The sequence below is a fragment of the Acanthochromis polyacanthus genome, chromosome 13, assembly GCF_021347895.1.
Source record: "Acanthochromis polyacanthus isolate Apoly-LR-REF ecotype Palm Island chromosome 13, KAUST_Apoly_ChrSc, whole genome shotgun sequence".
NCBI lineage: Eukaryota > Metazoa > Chordata > Actinopteri > Pomacentridae > Acanthochromis > Acanthochromis polyacanthus.
The window spans coordinates 4344805-4372647 of NC_067125.1; the positions used below are offsets into that span (position 1 = coordinate 4344805).

The 27843-nt window shown below is 42.8% G+C and overlaps 2 protein-coding genes and 1 long non-coding RNA gene across 4 annotated transcripts in view; 2 read left to right on the forward strand and 1 right to left on the reverse strand.

Moving 5' to 3' along the window:
* Positions 1–925: 925 nt before the first annotated feature.
* LOC110967528 (diacylglycerol kinase delta) lies at positions 926–18195 on the forward strand. The gene is made up of 28 exons (XM_051957930.1): positions 926–1030; positions 1674–1808; positions 2833–2939; positions 3031–3156; positions 3246–3348; positions 4644–4806; positions 4888–4996; positions 5074–5213; positions 6699–6783; positions 6943–7037; positions 7129–7228; positions 8380–8686; positions 8769–8933; positions 9419–9547; positions 9658–9733; positions 9812–9940; positions 10066–10162; positions 10455–10562; positions 10880–10993; positions 11075–11209; positions 11738–11910; positions 12234–12345; positions 12459–12551; positions 12664–12783; positions 13383–13500; positions 13689–13819; positions 14225–14324; positions 14436–18195. The coding sequence occupies exons 4-27, from the start codon at positions 3037–3039 to the stop codon at positions 14312–14314; spliced, it is 3012 nt and encodes a 1003-aa protein (XP_051813890.1). The 5' UTR covers positions 926–1030; positions 1674–1808; positions 2833–2939; positions 3031–3036; the 3' UTR covers positions 14315–14324; positions 14436–18195.
* On the reverse strand, positions 1818–2807 carry LOC127536737 (uncharacterized). Of its 2 annotated transcripts, none has more exons than XR_007945866.1 (4): positions 2766–2807; positions 2476–2567; positions 2301–2346; positions 1818–2125 (listed from the first exon to the last, which is right to left on the reverse strand). It is a non-coding gene; the product is annotated as an uncharacterized LOC127536737 (long non-coding RNA). The 2 variants fall into 2 exon arrangements; XR_007945867.1 differs by lacking the exon at positions 2766–2807 and adding an exon at positions 2657–2760.
* Positions 18196–19611: 1416 nt separating the features above from the next.
* Positions 19612–27843, forward strand: part of LOC110967523 (coagulation factor IX) — a 28269-nt gene continuing 20037 nt past the window's right edge. The window contains exons 1-9 of the mRNA XM_051957934.1: positions 19612–19777; positions 21327–21499; positions 22138–22162; positions 22245–22358; positions 22439–22573; positions 23926–24200; positions 24292–24406; positions 25968–26164; positions 26246–26371. Coding sequence (XP_051813894.1) covers positions 19705–19777; positions 21327–21499; positions 22138–22162; positions 22245–22358; positions 22439–22573; positions 23926–24200; positions 24292–24406; positions 25968–26164; positions 26246–26371 — 1233 coding nt within the window. The 5' untranslated portion in view covers positions 19612–19704. The remainder of the gene's footprint in view (positions 19778–21326; positions 21500–22137; positions 22163–22244; positions 22359–22438; positions 22574–23925; positions 24201–24291; positions 24407–25967; positions 26165–26245; positions 26372–27843) is intronic.

The following is a 27843-nucleotide window of genomic DNA, read 5'->3' on the forward strand; positions in this document are numbered from 1 at the left end:
AGTTGACGTCAGCAGGACGTCTGAAGGTCCTTGAACGTTTCACACAGCTCTGGTCCTTGAACACATCGTGTTGCTGCCCGAACAGAAGGTTCAAATCTGAGCTGAGTTGTGGCTGCTGTTGTTGGTCCTCATTAGAGGCTGTTTTAAAGCCTCTTTCAGGGCTGGGAGGCTTTATTTAGAACAGAAGAATGTGGTTTTCTTCCAGACCGCAGCTCAGATCAAACACACAACGAAGGTTTTAAATGGAGCTTTCACATTTAAAGAAACAGACTGTGGAGCTTTTAGAGAAACCTGTGAAACGTCTCTTTATGTTTAAACTGTTTTCAATGACTGTTGGTCGACTGCAGCTTTGAGTCTTTAATAGGAGAAAATCATTCCATTAATCAGATTATTGATGACAAGTTAATTGATCAGCTCTGCAACAAATTAAAACTGATCGTCACTGTGGAAATCCAAAACCAAAGATGAGTGGAGGTGTCAGTATACACAAAACAACCCAACAGATGCACACACAACTCCACAACACATACACACAGCTATGCAACTACACAAACACATTATTATCTACAAAATCCATTTCTGTTGTTCAGTGTTTGCAGCGTATCTGCTGTTTACCTGTGCTCCAGCTGTTGACCACTTCCTGTTTACCTGTACTCCAGCTGTTACCACTTCCTGTTTACCTGTACTCCAGCTGTTGACCACTTCCTGTTTACCTGTGCTCCAGCTGTTGACCACTTCCTGTTTACCTGTACTTCCAGCTGTTGACCACTTCCTGTTTACCTGTGCTCCAGCTGTTGACCACTTCCTGTTTACCTGTGCTCCAGCTGTTGACCACTTCCTGTTTACCATGTGCTCCAGCTGTTGACCACTTCCTGTTTACATGTGCTCCAGGTGTTGACCACTTCCTGTTACCTGTGTTTCAAGGGTGATCACCCCCTGCAGGCGTCTCATTCTGTGTTGCAGCAACAGGAAGGAGATGGAGGATGGATGGCAGCGCTGCGCAAGCGTCCAGAACAGACAGAACTATGAGGTGGTTTCCCAGTGTCCATCTGGACCCCTCTACAGGAACAAGCACAGACTGAGAAGTCTCGAGGTGTAAATGATTGTTAAACTACTTAGGATGAGACTGTGTGAGGAACCTCCAGACTGCATTCTAAGTACCTGATAATAGGTTCTGTAGACCCTCCTGTTTAAAGAATGGGCTTCCTTCAGTCCTCTCTGGAACCATCGGTCTTCTCCGTCCAGAATACTGACATTGGTTCTCCTCATAGAGTCTTGTCCTCTCTGTCTAGGTCTGTCTGCTCTTGGCTGCATTAGACTGAAACTAAAACGTTGCTCAGCTTGCTTTGAGTGTTTTATCCTCAAGTTGAACCAGTTTGTGTCTCAGAGTGTTGCTGGATCTGAAGTACACCAGGATGTGGTGTTTATTTCCTTGTGAACTTGATCTGTTTTACAAACAGAGGGGGGTCTCCACTACAAAACTTACCACATACTTCTCATGAGGTCCTCAGGATCTCTAACCAGTCAGGTTGACCAGATTAACATCTTCAAGAACCTGAAACAGGAGTCCAGAGCTCTGAGGAAACACCAGGACCTTATGACTGAGAATCTACACACTTATTCCAGGTTGTGTGTCAGTTTGTGGTCCTGACTGTCTTGTGTGTCTGTCCCAGTCCACCCAGTACAGCATGGACCACTTCAGTGGGATGCACAACTGGTACGCCTGTTTCCCACGCCAAGACCGACCTACTGCAACGTCTGCAGGGAGGCGCTGTCAGGAGTCACGTCTCACGGGCTGTCCTGTGAAGGTATGCAACACAAATACACAACGGCTACACATACATACACACTGCCAAACAGCTACACATCATTTAAAAACAGCACATACACAAAACTACACAACGCATTAACACACTGCTACACAACATCCATGTATACAAACAGCTGCACAACATGTACGCACAACTACACAGCATCCAGTATACACACAGCTATGCAACACTGATACACAATACTACACGACGCATATTATACGCAGTTACACAACATGTAAACAGACACACAAAGTACTGTCACTGATATACACCTGTGTGTTGTTTTACCTGTTCTTATGTGTGTGTTTTACCTGTTCTTATGTGTGTTTTACCTGTTCTTATGTGTGTTTTACCTGTTCTTATGTGTGTGTTTTACCTGTTCCTGTGTGTGTTTACCTGTTCTTATGTGTGTGTTTTACCTGTTCTTATGTGTGTGTTTACCTGTTCTTATGTGTGTGTTTTACCTGTTCTTATGTGTGTGTTTACCTGTTCTTATGTGTGTGTTTTACCTGTTCTTATGTGTGTGTTTTACCTGTTCTTATGTGTGTTTTACCTGTTCTTATGTGTGTTTTACCTGTTCTATGTGTGTGTTTTACCTGTTCTTATGTGTGTGTTTTACCTGTTCTTATGTGTGTTTTACCTGTTCTTATGTGTGTTTTACCTGTTCTTATGTGTGTGTTTTACCTGTTCTTATGTGTGTGTTTTACCTGTTCTTATGTGTGTGTTTTACCTGTTCTTATGTGTGTGTTTTACCTGTTCTTATGTGTGTGTTTACCTGTTCTTATGTGTGTGTTTTACCTGTTCTTATGTGTGTGTTTTACCTGTTCCTGTGTGTGTTTTACCTGTTCTTATGTGTGTGTTTTACCTGTTCCTGTGTGTGTTTTACCTGTTCTTATGTGTGTGTTTTACCTGTTCTATGTGTGTGTTTTACCTGTTCCTGTGTGTGTTTACCTGTTCTTATGTGTGTGTTTTACCTGTTCTTATGTGTGTGTTTACCTGTTCCTGTGGTGTGTTGCAGTGTGTAAGTTTAAGGCCCACAAGCGTTGTGCGGTCAGAGCCACCAACAACTGTAAGTGGACGACTCTGGCATCTATTGGGAAGGACATCATCGAGGACGAGGACGGGGTGAGACATACACAGACACGCACCTGACTGTAAACACCTGTAACCTCTGACCTCTCTGACCTTTAACCTCTTTGACTTCTGCCCCCCTCAGGTGTCGATGCCCCACCAGTGGCTGGAGGGGAACCTCCCGGTGTCGGCTAAGTGTAACGTCTGTGATAAGACGTGTGGCAGCGTCCTCCGGCTGCAGGACTGGAGGTGTCTGTGGTGTAAGGCCATGGTGAGACTCACCCACTCTGACGCTGTTACCGGCCTCAGGTTAGCGAGGTGCTCTGGGTTTAACTGTCGCCGTCTCCCTCTGCCCCCCAGGTGCACTCGGGCTGTAAGGACCAGCTGTCCTCCAAGTGTCCTCTGGGTCAGTGCAAAGTGTCCGTCATCCCTCCGACTGCCCTGAACAGCATCGACTCAGACGGTGAGGAAGGTTTCATTTACATCCAGCGGTTTGTTATGGTGACGCCGCCCTCTAGAGGCCAAACACAAACACTACACATTAAAACCTGACAAACGCAAACAACCAAAAACATGGAATCAACGTGTCCAACGTCTTTCAAAAAGCCTCAATACTGGAGATAGTGTTGTTTCCTTTACTGTAGATATTTACCCATTTCCAACCTCAACAAACTTTTCTTTGTGTCATCAGTAGAAAGATGTTTCACCATGCTGAATGTATCTCCAACAGCTTGTTCCTCTCTTCTGTTTCTGAGCCATGCTGCATTTATTTTGTTCATCCAGTAGGTTTCATTTTCCTCTTAGTCTAAGATTGCATAAAATACTTTAACAGCATCAGTCAAAAATGACTCACAAATTGTCAAAAATTACTTGAAACGTCTTTAAATGAGTCAAAATTTTGTATAAAAAGCAATTTTTGATTCATTTTGAACCAGTTTTGAGTCTCTGTCCATCATCTGTAGATCCAGTAGATTTGATTTTCCTGTCGGACTAAAACTGTCCAAAATAATTTGAAGTTTGTCTAAAATAACTTCAAATGTGTCCCAAGTATCACAGAATTGTCCAATCTGGCTAAAAAACTACTACCAAAACTACTTTAAACTTGTTCAAAATTACTCAAAATGTGTCTAAAACAGCTTGAAATGTCCAAATTATTACAAAAATGGCCCAAAATTCCTTGAAACTAGCTTGTTCAAAATGACCATTTCTGAGTGATATCAGACTCTTTGCTCGTGATTTATTGTTCTTTCAGCTGAAAAATTGTGCAAAATGATTTCAAACACGTCCAGAGAACATTGAATTGTCCAAAAATATTCGACAATTGTCCAAAATAACCTGAAATCTGTTCAAAATTACTTAACACTAGTTTAAAATGACTTAAAAATGTATAAAATTACAGTTCTTTGAGTCATAACAGACAATCTAAGAAATTTTGTGCAAGTCATTTGTCACTTTTGTTTTGATTCTTGACACACAAAAATTGTCCAGAATAACTCAAAATTTGTAGAAAATCAAAATTCTTCAGTCTTTATGGACAATTTCAGTAATTTTTGACAAATTTCTGAGAATAAAATGTCTCAAAAGTTGTCTAAAGTAACTTAACTACTTGTCCAAAGTACCATAACCTCATCCAAAACGACCCCAAACTCACTGAAGAACTGTCCAAAGTCGAAAACAAAACTATTTGAAAGTAGTTCACAAAGACTGCGGTTGCAGCGTGATGAGGTTAAGCTCACCGAGCCTCTGCTGGTCCTTCAGGTTTCTGGAAGGCCTCCTGTCCTCCATCCTGCACCAGTCCTCTGCTGGTATTCGTCAACTCTAAAAGTGGAGACAATCAGGGAGTGAAGTTCCTGCGACGCTTCAAGCAGCTGCTGAACCCGGCGCAGGTGTTTGACCTGATGAACGGAGGACCTCACCTGGGGTAAGACGCTCACATACAGGTAGACCACATGTTTACATGAAGCTTTGAGGTAAAACTGCATTAAACTGGTCTCTCTTTCAGTCTGCGTCTGTTCCAGAAGTTTGATACGTTCAGGATCCTGGTCTGTGGAGGAGACGGCAGCGTGGGCTGGGTTCTGTCTGAGATCGATGCTCTCACGCTGCACAAACAGGTAAGAACCAGAATCTGCCGTCATCACAGAGTGTCTGACACACCTGTGCAGGTTTAACCATGTCGCTGTGTGTTCAGTGTCAGCTGGGGGTTCTTCCTCTGGGGACCGGCAACGATCTGGCCCGGGTTCTGGGCTGGGGATCGGCTTGTGATGACGACACTCAGCTGCCTCAGATCCTGGAGAAACTGGAACGAGCCAGCACCAAGATGCTCGACAGGTGAGTTAGTTATTATTTAGGACCCAAAACTAGGTTCTGTAGAATGTTTCTGATGGATTTTTAGAATGTTGTGTGATTTCAGACCTAGAAATGTTTGTACTTTCATCTTCGAGTAAACATCTTACCTGTGAAGCCATTTTAAGGGTTGAAAAACTCTAGAAGTTTAACTCTCACAGCCATGAAATGTGGTGAGAACACAGGCAGAGTAGTTTCCAGCAGATCATAACCATTAAATGGATCCACCAGAGGACAAACTTTAATTAGTGGCCTTTGAAAATGGGGAAAAAAAATGTGCAAAATTTTCAAATAAGTGTTGTGTCATGACCCCATAAAGTCTTTGCAAGCGTGAACAGGGGGCTTGGCTTCTGTTGGAATTCCGTTCCAACAGTGAGACATAACGGGATTTTCACATTAAGTTTGAACTCACATATGTATGTAAGTACCTATGTCACTCACCTACGCTAAAACAGTGGTAAAATCACAATCCGTTTTATTCTGTCTAATTTCACTTCCATGGAAAAGTCTTTCCTGTTCTTCGAAGCACTGCCATCAGAAGAGTCTGACTTGGGCTTAGAAGTGATAATGAAGGGCAAAAAATTCCCAAAAAAACAACACAAACCAAAAAAAGTGAATGTAGCGCAATCCAATGTGGAGTACAACCAGTGAATGTAACAAATCCGTCTGATAGCGCCACATGACGACGTATTCGTCTGCTTCGCTCGCCAACTACTTCGAAATTTGTTCAAACGTCACAAACCCAGTATGTCAGAATGATGGAACAAGACTTTAATTTGTGGGAGTTGATGACCATGAAACACCGTAGGTCGAGGACGCCGTACACCAATGACCTACTGTACATATACATGGATGGATCCTTATTTCCACTAAAAATACAGACTTTTGGTTGACATTTTACCAACTTTTGAGGCTCTATTATCACTAGAATTCCGTGTGTGACAAGACAAAGTTCCATTTTTTTGCTTTTTTGACAAAATGTTAATATGGATTTATTTATACGAGACAAAAGCTTGTCTTCGGGGTCTTCACAGTGTAATTTAGATTTATAGGTTTATATTTTTTTTTAAGCAAAGAAAGAGCTTCATAATAAAGGGAACCATGTTTCTTTACTATGCGTATTACAATAATCTTTTAACTTTAAAGTTAGAAGGTGCTGTCATGTTGTCTTCAGGTTGATATTCACCAACTTATGAAGCTTATTGTGCCTTAATGTTCCCTTAAAATGAACCTTGAACACAGAAACTGATAATTTTTAATGTAAAATGTAAAAATTCCACTTCTGAAAATGTGAAATTCTTCAAATTTAGCCAAAACAGTTTACAGAACTTTGTTTGGGTCAGAAATAATAAATAAATGAACTGAACTCAATGTGAGACTCATGACAGACAGGTGTTGTGATGTCATACAGGTACATGTTGTAGCTCAGGTGAAGATGTAAACAATCAACATTTTCTCTTCCTGCTGCAGGTGGAGCATCATGGTATACGAGACTAAGTTTCCACGGCAACACTCTGCCTCCACCGTCACCGAGGACTGCAGCGACGACTCCGAGGTATCGGGAGCTTTTATCTGACCTGGACACCATAATCTGGGTTTATAGAATCCGTGATGTGGAAAAATCTGAATCGCACAAGTAAATAAAATATTTAAAAAGCCAACAAGGTCCCACCTAAATCTGGTTTAAGGAAAATGTTGTGTTTGTTCTGATCAGGTCCAACAGATTCTCACCTATGAGGACTCGGTGGCAGCTCACTTGTCCAAGATCCTGACCTCAGACCAGCATTCTGTTGTCATCTCCTCCGCCAAGTACGAACATCCATCCATCCATCCATTACTCTGCATGTTGTTGTCCTACTCAGAAAACCGTCAAACTGTCTTTTATTGTGTTTCCTTGCAGAGTTCTGTGTGAGACGGTGAAGGACTTCGTTGCTCGGGTCGGTAAAGCTTACGAGAAGAACACCGAGAGCTCAGTGGAGTCCGAGACCATGGCCAAGAAGGTAAAGCACTCAGTTCAGGGTGTTCCACAGAGGATGTCTTTCATCTGCCCCTCGGAAAGTTGAAATAGTAAATATTTGGGGATGATAAAAGACATGTCTGAATTTAAAAGTAGTACAAGTCAGCAGTGTGATTAGTTGAACATGTAAATATGAGTTTAACTCTCCAGTACTGTAGAGAACAATTAGCTCCATATGTACTCGTATAGTAGAAAACAAAGGTCAATGAAAAGGAACCACAAGTTGGCTTATCAAGGTATGATCGGTATTACAGACCTTTATTTTTATTTATGGTCCCATTAAATCCAGAGGTTTAATCCAAGTAAAAGAAACACTCCAATGTTTTAGATCCCTCAGAAATCAGACACAACAAGCTTTGGGACAGTAACTGATTTGTTTGTGTTTCTGATGAATCATGTTTTTATTTCAGATTAGTTAAGTTTGTGTTTCGAACAAGTTGAGTTAGATGGTCTGATGAGTCATGTTTTTTTCTGATGAGTCATGCTCTTTTAGTATTCTGATCCGTCATGTTTGTTTTTTTGATGACTCAGGTTTTTATTTCTTATTAGTCAAGTTTGTGTGTCTGATTAGTCATGTTTGTCTCTGATGTGCCGTGCTTGTTTCTGATAAGTCACGTTAGACGGTCTGATGAGTCATGTTTGTCTCTGAGTCATGTTTTGTGTTTCTGATTGGTCATGTTTGCCTCTGACATGTCACATTAGATAGTTTCGGTCAATATTTGGGTTTCTGATAAGCCACGTTTGTATTTCTGATTTGTCATGTTTTTCCCCGATGAGTCATGTTTGCTTCTGATGGGTCATGTGTTTTTCTGATGAGTCATGATTGTATTTCTGACAAGTCATGTGTTTTTCTGATGAGTCACATTTTTAGTGAGTTGTTTGTTTCTGATGTCATGATTGTATTTCCAATGAGTCATGTTTTTCTTCTGATTAGTCATGTTTGTGTTTCTAATGAGTCATGTTTTGTAGCCTGTTGTCATGTTAGATATTTTGATGAGTGATGTTTATATTTCCGATGAGTCATGTTTGCTTCTGATTAGTCATGGTTTTTAGCCAGTCATAGTTGTATTTCTGTTGATTCATGTTTTTGGCGAGTCGTGTCTTTATTTCTGATGAGTCATGTTTCTGTCCCAGTGTGGCGTGCTGAAGGAGAAGCTGGACTCCCTCCTGAAGACTCTGAACGAGGAGTCTCAGGCGACCTCCGTCCTCCCCCCAGCTCCTCCCCCCACCATCGCTGAGGAACAGGAGGAGGTGGAGGGCGTGGTCCTGGCTCCTCCTCCTGCTCCTCCTCCTCATGCCCCACCAAGCTCTGCCCCCTGCTCCCCAAGGACTACGCCCTCCTCTTCGACAGCGGCCATCTTTAAACCTCGAGAGCAGCTGATGCTGAGAGCCAACAGCCTGAAGAAGGCCATCCGGCAGATCATCGAGCACACGGAGAAAGGTGGGACTCACCTGGGCATGTCAGCAGGACAGGTGTGTTGGTCCAGGTGTGATGGCTAACATCAGCTTTGTGTGTTTTCCAGCTGTGGACGAGCAGAACGCTCAGACTCAGCAGCAGCAGGTTTTCTCTCTGAGTCGAGCCGAGGAAGAGGAGGGTCTAGTGGAGGAAGACGAAGAGGAAGACGTGGACGAGGACAAGATGTCTCTGCAGTCGTCCTACAGCTCCAAAAACCGAAACACTCGCAGAGGTATAACGATTCAGCCCTGAAGTCAGTCACCACCATTCAATATGATGTACTATTTACTACTGTTAGCGACATAAGTCCTGCCTCATCAGGCAGTTTTACTACTATTAGTGACTTAAGACATCCCTGCCCAGGCCATTTCTGTACCGTTAACACCTTGAGCCATCCCTCCCCAGGCAGTTCCATAACTCTTAGCTCTGAATTGTCCTTCACCAGGCAATTTTAATATTAGTAACTTCTGAAGTCATTCCTCACCAGGCAGTTTCAGCACTCTTTACACCGAGTCATTCTTTGCCAGGCAGCTTTACTTCTTAACACCTTAAGTCATCCCTCACCAGACAACTTTAGTCTTTAGATCTTTTTATCAAAGAATCAGAATTAGGATCACCATGACCTGGAGGACTGAGAGTCTACATGGACATGAATTCTAATCATATTCTGCTCTTAACCAGGTGCTCACCTGTCACTCTTTGTCTCTATGTTTTCAGTCAGTAAGACGCCCTGCGAGAAGCTCATCAGCAAAGGCAGCCTATCACTGGGCAGCTCTGCGTCACTTCCTGTCCAGACAGGGAGCAGGGACAACATGCCCATGCTCAACACAAAGATCCTCTATCCAGGTGAGAAAATGGTGTCTGTCTGGTGCAAGGGACCTTATCATTACAGCTGAGTGAGGATACTGGTTGTCATGTTACTGGCTGTGATGTTACTGTGTGATTTTGTGTTTCAGGTTCCCTCTCCAGCAGCTCCGTCATCAGTCGTCTGCTCGTCAACGCCGACCCGTTCAGCTGTGATCCTGACAACATGTGAGTCCACTAACTCGTGGCTCTGTTGCTGCGTCATGAAATCATCGCTGTGTTCAGGTTTTCTCACATTAACCTCAGTGTGTCTGTGTGCGTTAGGGACTGCTACACCGAGAAGTGTGTCATGAACAACTACTTCGGTATCGGACTGGACGCCAAGATCTCCCTGGACTTCAACAACAAGAGAGACGAGCATCCAGAGAAGTGCAGGTACGATAATGGCAAACATTTCTATTTCTTTTGCCCATTTTCAGTCTAGATCTTAAGAATCAAAGGAAAGATTGAAGATATGAGAGATGATTGTTGGACATGTAAATGATCTGCTGCCTCGTCAGGAGTCGGACGAAGAACATGATGTGGTACGGAGTGTTGGGAACCAAGGAGCTGCTGCACAGAACCTACAAGAACCTGGAGCAGAGAGTCTTGCTGGAGGTGAGAACCGGAACCACAACTACTAAACTGTTGGAACCGTAGGAGTTAGATCTTAGTTTAGTTGTCCAAAACACAGAGGAATCAGTTAAAACTTTATAAACTACTAACCATTCACTATCTTTTTTAAAGCCAGAAACGACCACCTTACATTACATAACCAAATTTGTGCTTGTGGAAATGCTTAGATTAATCTGTGTTTGGTGGGCTTTATCCTGGAAACATCTCAGAACTTCATTGTTAGATTAAAGACCAACAAAGCTGTTTCTACACTGACGTTGTTTGTGTGTTGCAGTGTGATGGGCGTCCGATCCCTCTGCCCAGTCTGCAGGGAATCGCTGTGTTGAACATCCCGAGTTATGCCGGAGGAACCAACTTCTGGGGAGGAACCAAAGAGGACGATGTAAGTTTAACATGTTTCCTGTTGCTGGGGGTTATTTGTCGAATTTTTCTCATTTATAAGAACATTTATTCCTGTTCAAGGTGTTTCCTGTGTTGTGGAATTTTTGGTGTCTACCAAAGAGGTTTTAGCCAAGTCCATAGAAAATGAACCAAAAGGATGTTTGATGGATCTTGACGGTAGTGGTTCAGAGTAGAGTAGATTTGGAGATAATTAACAGAACACTGATTTGTAACTATTAGAATATGTTCTGAGTGAAGTTGGTGGACACCTGTGTCAGGTGACCAGTGATGTCATGGTGTTTCCTGTCTGTCTGTCAGACCTTCACAGCTCCGTCCTTTGATGATAAGATCTTGGAGGTGGTGGCCGTTTTCGGCAGCATGCAGATGGCCGTGTCCAGAGTCATCAACCTGCAGCACCACCGCATCGCACAGGTGTCTGTCTGTCTGTCCACACTTGTCTGAATGTCCGTCTACCTGTAACTGACTGTCACTCTGATCATGTGTCTGTCTCAGTGCCGGACAGTGAAGATCACCATCTTGGGGGATGAGGGTGTACCAGTCCAGGTGGATGGGGAAGCCTGGATCCAGCCTCCAGGTTACATTAAGATCATCCATAAGAACCGGACCCAAACCCTGACCAGAGACCGGGTGAGTACTGCAGGTAGAAGTGGGGGGACAAAGGGACAAACACAGAGCACAGTGGGTGGACATAGCACAGGATTTCTGGAGTATTTAGAACTTCATACTGTGTTTGGGCTTCATTGATGGAAAAGAGGACTAGATCAGTGCGTCTCCAAAGTCCTACAGGCAGTTTATGTCGCAAGCAGAGAGTATTGTGGGAGTTTAGTAAGTAACGTCACCATGAGAAAGACTTATGAGGCTTAATGACTTCCGGCCAGAGCCCACACATTGAAGATGACCTTTTATGTTTACCAAAATAGCAGTCCTATAATGGAATGACTATTGTAACCAAGACACTTTTTTGGCAAATGTTACATGTTTGTGGTAGATTATAGTTTGATAAAAATGTTTTTAAACTGATTAAAATTTACATCCCTAGTGGGGACAGTTTGAGTGTTCCATGTGGACTTGGACGGACACGAATTTTACGTCATGTGCACCCTTACAGACATGGAAAGCATGAGTCGTTCTTCAGTGTGTCCCTTTGTCTTACAGGCCTTTGAGAGCACCCTGAAGTCCTGGGAGAACAAACAGAAGTGTGAGTTCACCCGGACTCCACCTCCTCAGCCTCCTCAGCCACCGCTGTCCTCCCAGCCAGAGATCATCTCTGAGGAAGAGGCGTCACTCATCAGCGAGTTCGGTCAGGCAGCCGGAGCCCTCATACACAGGTGATAGAACATAACATCTATCCATCCATCCGTCCGTCTGTCCATCCATCCATCCATCCATCATTCATTATCCTCTATCATCCATCTATCCATTTCCATCCATCCATCATCATCCATCCATCATCCATCCATCCATTTCCTTCCATCCATCTATCCATCCATCCGTCTGTCCGTCCATCATCCATCCATCCATCCATTTCCTTCCGTCCATCCATTATCATCCATCCATCTGTCTGTCCGTCTATCCATCCATCGTCATCCATCCATCCCTCCCTCCATCCCTGCTGTCAGTCCAGAGACTTATTGTGTTTCTGTTGTTTCAGTATTCGTGAGGTCGCTCAGTCTCACCACAGTATGGAACAGGAACTGGCTCACGCCGTCAACGCCAGCTCCAAGGCCATGGACGTGGTCTATGCCGACTCTGAGGGCGCTGGGGTATGTGACAGCTGTGATGTCTTTTATGTTCAGATCTCGACTGTCTCACAGTTAAGTTGTGGTATCCGTGTCCGTTCTGCACCTGTAAATACCAACATGTTTTATGTTTTCAGGCTCTGAGCTGCAGTGTGGTGGTTCAGATGGTCAGCAACGTCAAAGCGTTACTCAGTGAGACTGAGCTGCTACTGGCTGGAAAGATGTCCATGGTAACTGTTTTTGTCCTTTCTCTACAACTCTGGACAGATGCTCCTGGTCCTGGTGTTAGTTTAGGTTCAGATCCCGGTTCTGGTTCTGATTGTTATCTTTGTGTTTGTGCAGCAGTTGGATCCTCCTCAACAGGAGCAGCTGAATGCAGCTCTGGGCTCCGTGGCTCAGCAGCTCCGTCGGCTGTCCGATGTTCCCTGGTTGTGTCCGTTCATCGATCCATCGGACCACGAGGTAAACAAGCACATCTCAGAACGTTACCCAGGTTTAATGTGACCAAGAGCTGTTTGAATAATATTTGATGGATGTTTGAGGTATCGATGACTCAGTCAAGTATTTTGTAGTATCTGCTACACAGTTCAAGTATTAGCTATAGTCTCTACGTATTTAATGTGCAGGAGCATTGCGACAGAGACTTCTATGAAGCTTGAGAATTTAAGTAGGGTTTTAAAAAGACAGCCGTCTTAGAAGCAATCTGATGGATGTTCTTGTGTCTTTTTTTTCTTGTTTACATGTAAAAACAATTAAACAAGATGATTCTATCAGCTCACACCAATACCTGATGTATTATCGCAGAATATCCCGATGTTGGGATTAGCCTCGGGTGTTCCTCGCTTGAAGGGCGTTTGACAGATGTTTGACCGTTTTTTGCCAAATTTCTGACAGATGTTTGACGGATTATTGTTAAATTTTTGACGGATGTTTGATCGTTGTTTACCGGTTCTCAGGACGTTCCTCAGCTTTCAGCCTGATGCTCTTCAGTCACATCATGAAGCCAATAGAGATTGTAAATGTGTTCATCCAACACCAGTAATCTGTTTGTCTGTCTCCAGGGTCCTCTGATAGATTTTTCGAAGCGCAGTCGGAGCGCTAAGTTTCGTCTCGTCCCGAAGTTCAAGAAAGACAAAAACAATAAAAACAAGGAGACTTGTGCGACTCTTTCACTGCCAGGTAAGATCTCTTACTGGCTAAAAGTCCTTTTTTAATCTGTCTCCAGCTCTTTTAACCCTTTGCTTCTCTGTTGTATCTGTGGGTCAGATGATAAAATCTCACCTTTCTGTTAAATCACTGGTGGAGGGTCTGTATTTCTGTTTCGGGTGTTTCCTGTCGGTCTGAATCACTTCCTGTTGGTGTCTCAGTTCACCAGTGGGGGACGGAGGAGGTGGGGGCGTGGCTGGACTTTCTCTGTCTCACTGAGTATAAGGACATCTTTATCGGACACGACGTCCGTGGAGCTGAGCTTATCCACCTGGAGAGGAGGGACCTGAAGGTACTGCTGCTGGTTCTCACCGCTAACTGCTAACAGCTAAATGCTAACAGCTAACTAACTCTGCTGAGCTGTTGATCACCTGCATGGAATACTGACGACATGATGGATGGTTTGGATGTGGAAGCTTGATGGAGGTTTGAAGGGTGTTTGTAGAAAGACTGCACGATGTTTGATGGATGTTTGACGAGTATTTAAACAATGTTTGACGGATGTTTGAAGGCTTGTTCAAAAGATGTTCGACGGATGTTTGAAGGATGTTCGATGGATGTTCGATGGATGTTTGACGAGTATTTAAACAATGTTTGAAAGATGTTTGACAGATGTTTGTTTTGGCTTTTTGTTGGATGTGTACCAAATGGAGGAGGACCTTTCTTGTTACACATGTACACAATGTTGTCTGTCCAGGATCTTGGTGTGACGAAGGTGGGACATATGAAGAGGATCCTGCAGGGCATCCGAGAGCTCAACAGGAACAGCAGTGCCAGCGAGGCCTAACTGCCACCAGGTAGCTGTTGTTGTCGTTTTCTTTATTATCCAGGGATAGCATCAGTAAACAATGATCCAGGTTGTAGTCCAGCACTCTGACTCCTTGTTGTTGGTTTTTTTTGTTACCTAGCAACAGTTGCCTGCCCCTCTTCTTCCTCTGCTGCTACACCCCGCCTCGCCCACCTGACCTGACCTCCGACCTCTGACCCCAGACCCCAGACCATCACGGCAGGTCTGTCACATCACACTTGAGGACTCGCTGTGATTGGACCAGGATCGGGACCAGAACTGGGTTCTGAAAAAAACTGACCAAACCTCTTCATAATGACCACCAATCAGATGATCCGCCAGTGCCTTGTCATCCCACCCACCAGCCAATCAGTGAGGAGATCGGGTAGGGAGGGGATTCAGAGCCAAACGTTTCTGAAGGGCTGCACCAGAGCCATAAACCCTGTGAGCTGGTTCACAGCAGGACTGTGGAGACTGAAACCTGACGACAGACTCTGAGTTTTCATCAGCACTGTAAAATATCTTTGTCTGAGCAGCACATTTCCTTGAAGGACCACAACCTTCTGTTTCTGCAGATTGTTTCCTGAAAACACCACAGCAGCACCGTGAGTCTGTCCTGTCTGCACAAAGCTTCTAACTAGATCAGCCAGAAAAAGTAGTCAAGTAGAAAAGTTCAGACACACCACTGTGTTTTTGCGATCATATTTTTGACTAAGACTTTCTGCAAGAACTTTATTAGAAAAGTTTTTATCTTGAAGCTCAACTAACAGCGATCACTGATTAGCGTTGGTGAACACTGTTGCTAGGTTCCTGCTGAAGATGGAAACACCTCACAATAATATTGAATAAAACTCGGAAGCAGCTTCTCAAGGGTCCAAACAGCCGACAGAACCCGGAGCCACAAACCAGACCTCAGCCTCACTGTGTTCTTTGTCCAGTTTCAGTGACAGATTTTCAGATTCTGTCACGAAGAGACGAGGAGATACGGTGAAGATTTTTTTTTGCCCTCAGAGGCTCTAGCTGCTGGTTGGAAACCCGACCGAGTCTCAGCAGGCGTCTTATGATCCGGATCAGGCCGAGGTGGCTCCAATCAGAGTTCAGGTCTTCAGGATGTTGGTCGTCACCGCATCAGGAAGACTCTATTTACCTGCCAGCTGTCATCTACCTGCCACAACCCGGCCTCACCTGACCGGCCGACCAATCAGAACGCAGACGTGTTGGACCATGATGCAGCAAAAACCCTTTAAACTGCAGCTCAGAGACTTTAGAGGAACTTTTTATCTGCCAATAGCAGACCACGGTGTTGGAGGCAGGGTCAAAGAACACTGATAGTTTTGTACTAAAATATATTTATTTCTTCTGTTGCTTAGAGTGTCTTTAAAAAAAAAAAAGTTGGTGAATGAGACGAGAGCGGATGGATCAGGTGATGCGTCTCCTGTCCGACAACGTCTTTCTGTTTCTGTTTGGTCTTTCTGTCTGAAGGTTTTGTTATGTGATGCTCAGTTTCTTTCTTGACAAACAACAAAACATAGAATCTTTGAGCAGTTTAGAGGATTTCATCGACAGTCGTCCGAAACTGTTTAAGGGACCAAACAAAGTGATTATTTTTTGAGCTGTCGGCAGTAAAGACAGTTTAATTTAGTTAAAAACTAAAAGAGATTAACGGAGACAAACCATCGGACTCGCTCTTTGTGCAGTGACCTAATTCTTCTTAACGTCTTAAAGCCTTAACTTCAGCTGAACCAGTGAACCGTCATCAGTCGTTTCAGCTTCTTATCAACTAAAACTCCAACCTCGCTCCGGTTGCAGCTTTGGTTTCATATCTTTGAAAATTAACCTTCATTTTTTGGTGTCTTCTGCACCAAACATTTGCTGTTATTCCTGTAAACGTGACTGATGTGTTAATTTGACGTCTCTAAATGTTAGTTTTCCTCAACAAAAAGCATCCAACTGTTGGTTTTATTCAACAGAAACACTCATCAGATAGTCGTCAAACATCACCTCGTCATGATTTTTGTCTCAATGATTGAGTTTGTTGCATCAAAATGTTTCCATTGACGAGAAAACAAGTCTTAAACGTAGATCTGCTTTGACCAGACGCAGTGAAACGTCGATGTGAAGTTTAGCGTTTACACCATGTATCATTTCCAGGTTGTTGGATTGAAACCAAGCTTTATCAAACGATGCCTTAAACCTCCTGTTGATCACGTGTTTGTCAGCCAGCTTCACGATGCAGTGTTTTATCGTTTAATCTGCCTTCAGTCGCTCTGCCTCGACGTTTGCTCAGAAGAACACAGATATTTCCTCATTTATAGAAAGTGCTCCTCAGAGTGGTGATGTTTCAGCTGAACAGACTGACGAAGATGCTGCTTATTGTCTAGTTGTTGTTCTGCTGTCAAACACTGAGGCTTCAACCTTCACATTATCAGAGTGTCAACGTTTGGCCAGCTGTTTTAACATGAATATCTTGAATCTGACTCTCCAGAATTTAAATTGGCGACATCAACAAAGTCATTCTGACCTATAAACAAACCTCAGCTGGAAGAAGATGAATGAAGGAATAAAGAATAAAGATGACATTTGCAGACACCACTTATCAGACACTTATAATGCACACTTGATATCCTGAGTTTGACCATCTGGATCAACATTCCTAACATCGACATGTTTCTGACAAGTTGAAACTGCAGCTTGAGCTCTGTAATTCAGTTTGGACTAGTCAAGACCATGGTAGCAGAAACCACTTACCAGACACTTATAATACAGACTTGACATCCTGACTTTGATGATCTGGAATCCACATTTCTTGTATCGACATGTTTCTGGCGAGTTAAAACCACATCTTGAGATATCTACTTTGGCCTACTCAAGACTGTAGTTGCAGACACCACTTACCAGACACTTATAATGCTGTAATGACATTTTGAAGAAGCAGTAAAAAAAGTTGATGTAGATTCAGTGAATTGAGGGGAATTAAAGGTATCTTGAACTAGAATTATGAGGAGACAGAAGTCAGTTGAACTGCAGATATCCATAGTAAAATATACATGAAGTAAGAGTGACGTCCTGGAAGAATGAAGATGGGAGTTTCTGAAATGTCTTTGGTAGATTTCCAGTGTAGATGTTAAATGTTCAAACTGCTCCACAGTGACTTTATTTGTAGCTTTGCTCACGTCTGCAGGTTTTTACTGTTTTTCACTTCAGACGGTGTTTAAATACCACGAAAAAGAAGCTAAACTATTGCTACCAGCAACACCAAAATCCCCTAAAGATGGTTTATATTTTTAGAACTGAAATACAAAGAATCTTAATATGTGCACAAGATTATTTAAACACGTCGGCTCAGTTTTCCAAGCATAGACGAAGCCAAAACAACTTGATTGAATCTTTTTTTTTTAAGTCTCTGACGAGGCTGAATTCATGTGTGGAAAACTGACTCAGATATTTACTATGGATATGTATCGTATCCATGATTATTGTTCTATATCAGGTGTTTGCACAGAAGCTAAATATTTCCGTCTTAGGAAAATGAAACTTTATCAAATAATTTCACGAGTGTCACTGCAACAGAAACGTTCCGTCAGCGTTTCACGACTTCGGTCTAGTTTCAGCGATTGTGCAGGTGAGTTACAGGTGTGCAAACACCTGCTGACTTCCTGCAGTGCCTTGTTCATTTCAATCAGAGGGTCATCCTCCGCTGTCGACCCACATATGTATTTATTGGATAATTTATGGACTGATCCTGATACTGTACGCTGTCATACCTCTGTTTGTACATACGCCCCCTGCTGGGCTGCCACTGTAAATACATGTTGTGTTTGTACAGAGAAACATCGAAATGTCCCCGAAAGAAATAAAAGTTTCATGTTGTCACTGGAGAAGCTCTGCCAGCTTTTCTGTTCTCTGCAGCTGTTTTAAACCAAGTTTATCTTTAAAACTTCTAAACTTGGCAGCAAAAAGTCTGATTTAGTGACACGTTGTTGAACATAGCGATGCATTTGGGAGCTAAAGTGTGAGATATTTCCTTCAGAAGCTGGAGGAAACCAAAAATGGAGCTAAAAGACAGTGAATATTGGACTTAGATTCATCACACTTTCTGTAGTTTTTGAGAAAAATGGGTTTAAATTTTTGCGTTTCCCAGAATGGTGTAACATTCAATTGTAATGCTGTATTTGTTAGACCACTTTGCCACTGGAATCTAGAACATAAAATATTACAGAAATTATATAAAACTCTGCTTGGATTTTTCGTGGGTTACACCTCTCTGCTTCTAACTCCCTCATGTCATTCTGCTAGTTTTCAGTCATTTTTTTCTCATTTTCAGTTCATTCTTAACAGATTTAATTAATTTTGGACCGTTTTTTTTTAGGTCATTATGCCCATTCTGGAATTGTTTTGGTTAATTTGGGAAGATTTTTGTCATTTCATTTCTGACAACATTTGTGAAATTCTGGGCCAATTTTCTGCATTTTTGGATCATTTTCAAGTAATTTTAGCCAAATTTTGAGTCACTGGATTATTTGTAAAACATCTTGGACAAATTTAGTGTCATTCTGAAAATTTTCAGTCACCATGGATCATTTTTAATCATTTTGAACAAATTTTGAATGATTTTGGATAATTTTCCAATCAATTTAGACTATTTTCATGCCATTCTGAACAAATTTTCAGTGTTTCAGATCATATCTGGAAAACAGTCTAATTTTGAGTCATTTTCAAGTTATTTTGAATCATTTTTGAAGCATCTTGGACCATAAGGGTTTGGAAGCAGAATGGTCTGACCCACTTTCTGTAGTTTTTGAGATAAATGGGTTCAAAGTTTTGTGTTTTCAAGAATGGTATAACATTTGACTGCAACACTATGTCTGGGTTGTGGGTTAGACCACTTTACCACTAAAATACCAGAGAAATTATATAAAACTTGGTTTGCCTTTTTTGTGGGTTGGACCACCCTGCTTCTATCCCCCTCAAATGTAAGTAACAGAAAACTGAAAAACATTCCATTTTATGTAATTGTAATAAACACTATAAACTGCACTATAATGAATTTAAACAGTTTGTCACAGAGTTCTGATCAATAAAAACATGAGCTATTATTTTCTAAGTTTGTTTGGAAGATGATTACTCGGTGAGTTTTGTTGGTGATTCTTTGATTAAATATAAACCTAAACTGAAAATTCCTAAATGTAGAAATCAGGTATTTGTTCATCTGTTTGGGACATTTTTTCGATCAGCTCTGCATTGCAGGTTCGTCCTGTTGTCATCTGTGTGTCAATATTTGAACTGTGGTTAACGATCAGTCAGTCAGCTGGACCTCTGTGCTCCATTTTCCCTCCACAGAGACGCCAAACGTCCTGACGAGACACAACAAAGACGACGAGGAGACGGAAATGCTGCCGTCCACAGCAGTAACTCTGAGTCTCTGGACTCTGCTGGTTGCTTCTGCATTGATCCAGTGTTCAGGTGAGACAGACCTAAAGACCGACTGACACCTTGACTTCACTTCATGGAGTTGTGGTAAATAATCAACATTATGATGGTCAACAGCACTAGAAGCAGCACACTACTACTTCTACTAATATTAGAACTAATATTCGCGGCGAGCTAACAAGTACTACTAGTACTTGTTGCAGATGTCCAAGCCCTTACCAAATTCTGTAGAGGAAACTCATTTTGACCGCTTGTGTTTTTGTATTCCTGTTTCTTTGGTCACTTCCCAAAGCTCATGACCGTAAGCGTGGGTTAGAACCTCGATCTGTCTTTCTTCATTACAACAGGCATTACTACAGACGCCATAACAATTTGTCCATCCATCTCATCCTCCATTTTCTTCGTGAACAAGATCCTGTCCAACTCACCCCCAACCCAGAAGGAGGAATCTACCAGTTTCCCTCGAAAAACCACAGCGTCAGACATGGAGTTCATTGTATGATGACGCAAACAGAACCACATCATCTGCAAAAAGCAGAGATGTAACTCAGAGTTTACCAAGTTGGACACACTTGCCAAAGCCAGCTATGCCTTGAGATCCATCAGGGGTAACCCTGGTGAAGTCCAACATCCACTGAAAATGTGTTTCACTTTGTGCTGAGAATATAACAAAACTCTCACTGTAGTTGTACAAGGTCTGAATGGCTTGTAACAATGGACCCAGTACCCTGTACACCTGTAGTACTCCCCACAGGATTCCTAGGACTTTCCTAACTCCACAAAACACATGTTGACTGACTGGTCAAACTCCCATGATCCCTCCACAGCTCTGCAAGGGTAAGAAGTGGTCCGCTGTTTCATAGCCAAGATGGACTCTACACTGCTTCTCCTGAATCTGAGGTTTGACAGTCAGAGTCTCTCTTCTAGCACCCTGAAGCAAACTCTCCCAGTGAGGCTGATCAGTGTGACATCCTGATACCCCTCACTCCTCCTTTTTGAAAAGGACCACCCTGGTCTGTCAGACACCGTCTCCAAACTTAATGCAATACTGAAGAGACATGTCAGCAAGGATAGTCTTTAGTGTCCAGAGCCTTCAGCACCTCAAGATGAATCTCGTCCATAACTAGGGCCTTGCTGCTGAGGAAGTTTTTGACTGCCTCAGTAATCTTTGCCAAGGATGTAGGCTAGACTTCCACCAAGTCTTCAGACCATGCCTCCTTGGTCTAGGACCTCCACAAAGTGCTCCTTCCACAGTCTGAAAATGTTCCCAGTTCAGTACCCGTCTGCTTCTTCAGGAGACCCCAGGGCCAAACAAGCCTTAAAGCCATTCTTGTTCACAGCCACAGGTCTGATGAAATTACCACAAGTCAGTCATTGACCTTTGACTAAAGGTCCTCTAGTACCATCTTATGCTCAATGTTCTTTATTGCCACAACTACAATAACAAAACTCCCCTCTGGGCAGTCCATCCCTCAGAGTCTTATCTTGTTTCCTAGTAAGGACCTGTTGTTGAGTGTTTGAAGCTGTGTGGGAAAGCTGAGAGTTCCTGTTTTGTCTGGTTGTTTTTCTGTCCACCCTTCAGTGTTTGTGGACGAGCCGACTGCCGGTCAGTACCTTCACTCCTCCACCAGGAGGCGGCGAGCTAACTCCCACCTCCTGGAGGAGATACTGCCTGGAGACCTGGAGAGGGAGTGTTACGAGGAGAGCTGCTCTCAGGAGGAAGCCGCTGAAATCTTCCAGACCCAGGAGAAGACGGTACGAACTGCTGTTTGAAAAGTTTACCCTCGACTGTTTGACCGACCATCTGTTGGAACAAAATACAACCACACAACAACTCCTTTGACATGTTGGGTTGGAGCTGATGGTTTTTGTCTGTCTGTGGTCCATCTGCTTCACTTTCTGGCATTGTTTGTCTGTCACCATTTTGTGTCTCCTTGTTGTTCTTTTGTCCCTTTTTGCATTAGCTTTGCATCTATTTGTGTTCATTTTGTATCTGTATTTATTGGTCCGAAGTCTCTCTACAGCCCTTTGTGGTGCTTTTGTGTGTCTAGAAGTGGATTTTATCTCTTTTTGCATTAAATTAGCATTTGTTTGTGACCATTTCACATCTCTTTGTATTTGGTTGTGTCTCTGTGGTTGATTTGTTTGTCTTTCTGTTTTTTTGTGTCTGTATAGTTGGTTGTCTCTGTTGCAATTTTGTAGAAACTGTACTCTGTTCAAACATGATTTCTATTGAGGGAGAAACATACAGAATATGTGATGTCTCTTCAATATGGCCACTAGGGGGCACCAAAGTATGAAAATCGTGCTTCACAACATTTTTTTGGTTTTTATCCAGAACATCCAGTGATGGTAGAGCTACATCTGCTAACTCTGAATCTGTCTCCCCACAGCTGGAGTTCTGGTTCAGATACACCAGTGAGTATGATCATCATACATATTTTAAAATAAACATCACTCCATGACTTTAGTTGTGTTTGGGTGCCTCCGTGTGTCGTAGATCTGAACCCCTGTCGGACCAACCCCTGTCTGAATGGAGGCATCTGCACTCTGGACCGAGGCGACTTCATGTGTCTCTGCCCTCCTCAGTACCACGGAAAGACCTGCGAGTCAGGTAACCGACACCTGCAACTCAGGTAGACAACCCCTGACCCTCTGGTAAACATATGATGTCTGTACCTGTGTTGTGTGCAGAGGTGTCGGAGTGTCGCTATAGAAATGGTGGTTGTTTGCAGTACTGCAGAGACCTGCCAGGTGGAGCTGGAGTTCAGTGTGGCTGCGCTGATGGATTCAAACTGGACTCTGATGGACAAAGATGCTCTGAGGATGGTAATACTCCCCATACATGTTACCGATAGAAGTACTGTGAATACTGCTGATGTTACGTAGTACTACTGATTATACTGCTCATTTAGTATCTGACAGAAGTGAGCACACCCCTGTATGACATAAATATCAAATTATCCTGAACTGTGTTACGATACAGTTTCTACAAAAAGGTCACCTCCCCAACCTGTTGTTCACTCATGCAGCTCCATATCACCCATCTCTGGTCTTCACTGTCAGGACGATGCATTCACTGTGGTAGTCCTGGTCGGGTTCACACCAAACATGCTGGACTCCATCTGCGCCAAACAAACTTCTGTTTGAGAGTTTTTGATATACTACACTATGACTTTTTTGACGTACTATACTGACTTTATTTCCATACTATACTAAGACTTTTTACAACATACTATACTATATCTGTGTACTACATTATGACTTTTATGAAATACTGTACTGACTCTTTGTCAACATACTGTACGATGACTTTTTTTTTTTTTACAATGTACTATACTATTGTAAGGCAGTAACTAAATAACACCACTAGGAGGTGCTTTAACACTGCAGGCTGTTCGGCTGAGGCAAGGGTTTCTAGTTTTGTCCCTTCCAGGACACCGTAGCTGGACTTGCTCAGTGGAGAGTGCCATGTTTTGCGAGATATGTTTTGTTTTGGACTGTTGAAGGCTGTATGCGCCTGAGTTGGCGACAATAAAGGTCTCAGTCACAATCACGACCGCTGCTGTCTGCTCCTCTTCTCCCTCTGGACCCAAATACGTCAGTAACACAATGCAGAGCTACGCAAGGCGCGCCAAATGTAGCAGACGCGCAGACTGTGTGGGTTACACTATGACCTTCAGTGACATACTATACTATGATTTTTTTTGACACACTGCACTGACTTTTAACAAACTACACTATGACTTTTTTTACAACATGCTATACTATTACTTATTTGACATACTGACATTTTTTAGCAAACTATACTATGAGTTTTTTATATACTATACTGACTTTATTATGACATACTATGACTTTTTCAACATACTATACTATGACTTTTTTGAACTGACTACAGTATGACTTTTTCAACATACTATGATGTTTTTTGACAAACTATACTATGACATTTTTTTTTAAATCAAACTGTGCCATGACTTTATATGACATACTATACTTACTTTTTCACACACTATACAATGACTTCTTTGGCATACTATACTAACTTTTTTGACATACTGAAATTTGACAAACTATACTATGACTTTTTCGTCATACTATAATATTACTTGCATTCACCGTGGTAGTCCTGGCCAGATTTACACCAAACTGATTTTCAGTGTTTCTGTCCTGTCCAGTGAAGTTCCCCTGCGGTCGTCAACAGATGGAGGCCCTGTTCAGCAGTCGCTCTCTGTTTAGTCCTTGGGAATTGGACAATGTCACCATGGAGATGGACGTCATGTTGGATGACAACATCACAGACAGCCAGGTGCCTGAACTCAACACGACAGAAGCGACGAAAGAACTGAGGACTGTGAACGCAACATTTGGGAACCAAACAGAACCGGGACAAGACATATCCCCTCGTGTTGTTGGTGGACTCCTGGAGAGGCGAGGAGGAAGCCCCTGGCAGGTTCTGAGATTACTCTAACTCACTCTGGTCGTCTTTTTCTCTGCATTTACTGACATTTGTGGTTAAATACTGTCTGTGTTTGTGTGTTTAGGTTCTGATCCACAGGCATGATGGTTTTGGTTTCTGTGGAGGGACTCTGGTTTCTGATCGATGGGTTGTTTCTGCGGCTCACTGCTTTACAGAAATGGCAGACTACATTACTATAGGTAACAACACCAGTGCACTGTTAGACATTAATCTGAAATGAGTCATTCAGCCTGATGTACAGTATCTATAAAAAGTATTCAGCCCCTTTTTCTGACAAAATTCATGATGCTTCACATCATGATGCTGCCACCACCATGCTTCACATCATGATGCTGCCTCCACCGTGCTTCACATCATGATGCTGCCACCACCGTGCTTCACATCATGATGCTGCCTCCACCGTGCTTCACATCATGATACTGCCTCCACCATGCTTCACATCATGATGCTGCCTCCACCATGCTTCATGTCATGATGATACCACCACCATGATGCTGCCACCACCATGCTTCATGTCATGATGATACCACCACCATGATGCTGCCACCACCATGCTTCACACCATGATGCTGCCACCACCATGCTTCATATCATGATGCTGCCACCACCATGCTTCACATCATGATGCTGCCACCACCATGCTTCACATCATGATGATTCCACCACCATGCTTCACATCATGATGCTGCCTCCACCATGCTTCACGTCATGATGATACCTCCACCATGCTTCACGTCATGATGCTGCCACCACCATGCTTCACGTCATGATGCTGCCTCCACCATGCTTCACGTCATGATGATACCACCACCATGATGCTGCCACCACCATGCTTCATATCATGATGCTGCCACCACCATGCTTCACATCATGATGCTGCCACCACCATGCTTCACGTCATGATGATTCCACCACCATGCTTCACATCATGATGCTGCCACCACCATGCTTCACCATCATGATGATTCCACCACCATGCTTCACATCATGATGCTGCCTCCACCATGCTTCACGTCATGATGATACCTCCACCATGCTTCACGTCATGATGCTGCCACCACCATGCTTCACGTCATGATGCTGCCTCCACCATGCTTCACATCATGATGCTGCCTCCACCATGCTTCACGTCATGATGATACCACCACCATGATGCTGCCACCACCATGCTTCATGTCATGATGATACCACCACCATGATGCTGCCACCACCATGCTTCACATCATGATGCTGCCACCACCATGCTTCACACCATGATGCTGCCACCACCATGCTTCATATCATGATGCTGCCACCACCATGCTTCACATCATGATGCTGCCACCACCATGCTTCACGTCATGATGATTCCACCACCATGCTTCACATCATGATGCTGCCTCCACCATGCTTCACGTCATGATGATACCTCCACCATGCTTCACGTCATGATGCTGCCACCACCATGCTTCACGTCATGATGCTGCCTCCACCATGCTTCACGTCATGATGCTGCCTCCACCATGCTTCACATCATGATGCTGCCTCCACCATGCTTCACATCATGATGCTGCCACCACCATGCTTCATCATGATGCTGCCACCACTATTTTTCACATCATGATGCTGCCACCACCATGCTTCACATCATGATGCTGCCACCACCGTGCTTCACGTCATGATGCTGCCACCACCATGCTTCACAGTGGGGATGGTGTTTGAGGGCTGTGTTTCTGTCATTTGAAACTGGTGTGTTTGCAGGCGACTACGACAAGAAGCGTCCTGATCCAGGAGAGCAGGTGATAAAGATCCAGGAGGTCATCGTTCATCCTTACTTCCACTCCTTCACCTTTGACAGTGACATCGCTCTGGTCTACCTCGCCCAGTCGGTGGTCAGGAGTCCCACCGCGACCCCTGCCTGCCTTCCCGATATCCACCTCTCCAAATACCTGCTGCAGGTAACTTTATCTAAGGAACACCTGCTGGCTGATGCTCTGTATGATGCAGGACTTCAGTACTGACGTAGTTTTTGTGTTTAGGAGGGAAATCGAGGGATGGTCACCGGTTTCGGTGCCACTAAGTACATGGGTCGATCCTCCAGGTTCCTGAGGAAGGTGACGCTCCCGGTAGTGACGTACCAGGACTGCATCGCCACCACTGAACAGGTGAGTTCACTAATCTATCGACAGAACTGGACCTAGGGAAATATATCATAGTATGCTATGAATTAAAATAAGGAGTTGAATATAGCGTGCTTTAAAAAAAGTCACTGTATAGAATGATGTAATATATATATATATATATATATATATATATATATATAGTACAGTACATTTTTTTAAAAAGTCATAGCATATTATTTTATAAAAAATATAGTGTTGTACTTTTAAAAAATGTCACTAGAAATGTTATAAAAACGTCACAGCATAGTATGCTGGAAAAAAAGGTTTATTACATTGGTGTATCTTTATGAATAAAGGTGTATCTTACATTATAGAAATCAGAGTATGACGTGTAATACAAATTTTATGTTATGCAAAAATATCACAATACAGTATGTTAGAAAAAATGTGGTATGTTATAAATCATGTAATATGTTGTTATAAAATATATCATAGTATGTTAAAAAAATATAATATAGCATTTCATACAGAAAGAAGTTCTCGTATAGTATGTTAAAGAAAGTTGTAAAAAAGGACATACTAAATTATGACGTTTTAGTGACATTTTGGATGACATAGTAAGCTATTATGTCTTTGGTCACATTTTGAATAACATACTAAACTATGGCGTTTTTACCACATTTTAGACGACATACTAAACTATGACGTTTTCGGTCACATTTTGGACGCCATACTAAACTATGATGTTTTTGACGACATTCAACACTATGTTCTTGAAACAAAATTGCTTTGTTGTGTGTTTGTCACAAACTAATCGGGAGTCGAACCTGAGTCGCTGCGTTGGGGACCAGCCCCTACGCATGGTTCGACCACTTAACCTGTTGAGCTATCCCGGCACCTTATAACGTGGCATGTTTTTTGGACATGTTGAAAAAATCACATTTTTTTCAACAGTATACGATGACGTTTTTTCCACATTTTGGACGACATACTAAACTATGATGTTTTTGGTCACATTTTGGACGACATACTAAACTATGATGTTTTTGGTCACATTTTTGACGACATACTAAACTATGACATTTTTTCCACATTTTGGACGACATACTAAACTATGACATTTTTGGTCACATTTTGGACGCCATACTAAACTATGACGTTTTTGGTCACATTTTGGACGCCATACTAAACTATGATGTTTTTTCCACATTTTGGACGCCATACTAAACTATGACGTTTTTGGTCACATTTTGGACGACATACTGAAACTATGATGTTTTTGGTCACATTTTGGACGACATTTGACTTTTTTGGTCACATTTTGGACGACATACTAAACTTTGACGTTTTTGGTCACATTTTGGACGCCATTCTAAACTATGACATTTTTTTCACATTTTGGACGACATTCCAAACTATGATGTTTTTTACACATTTTAGACAACAGACCAAACAATGACGTTTTTGACGACATTCAACACTGTGTTCTTGAAACAAGACTGCTTTGTTGTGTG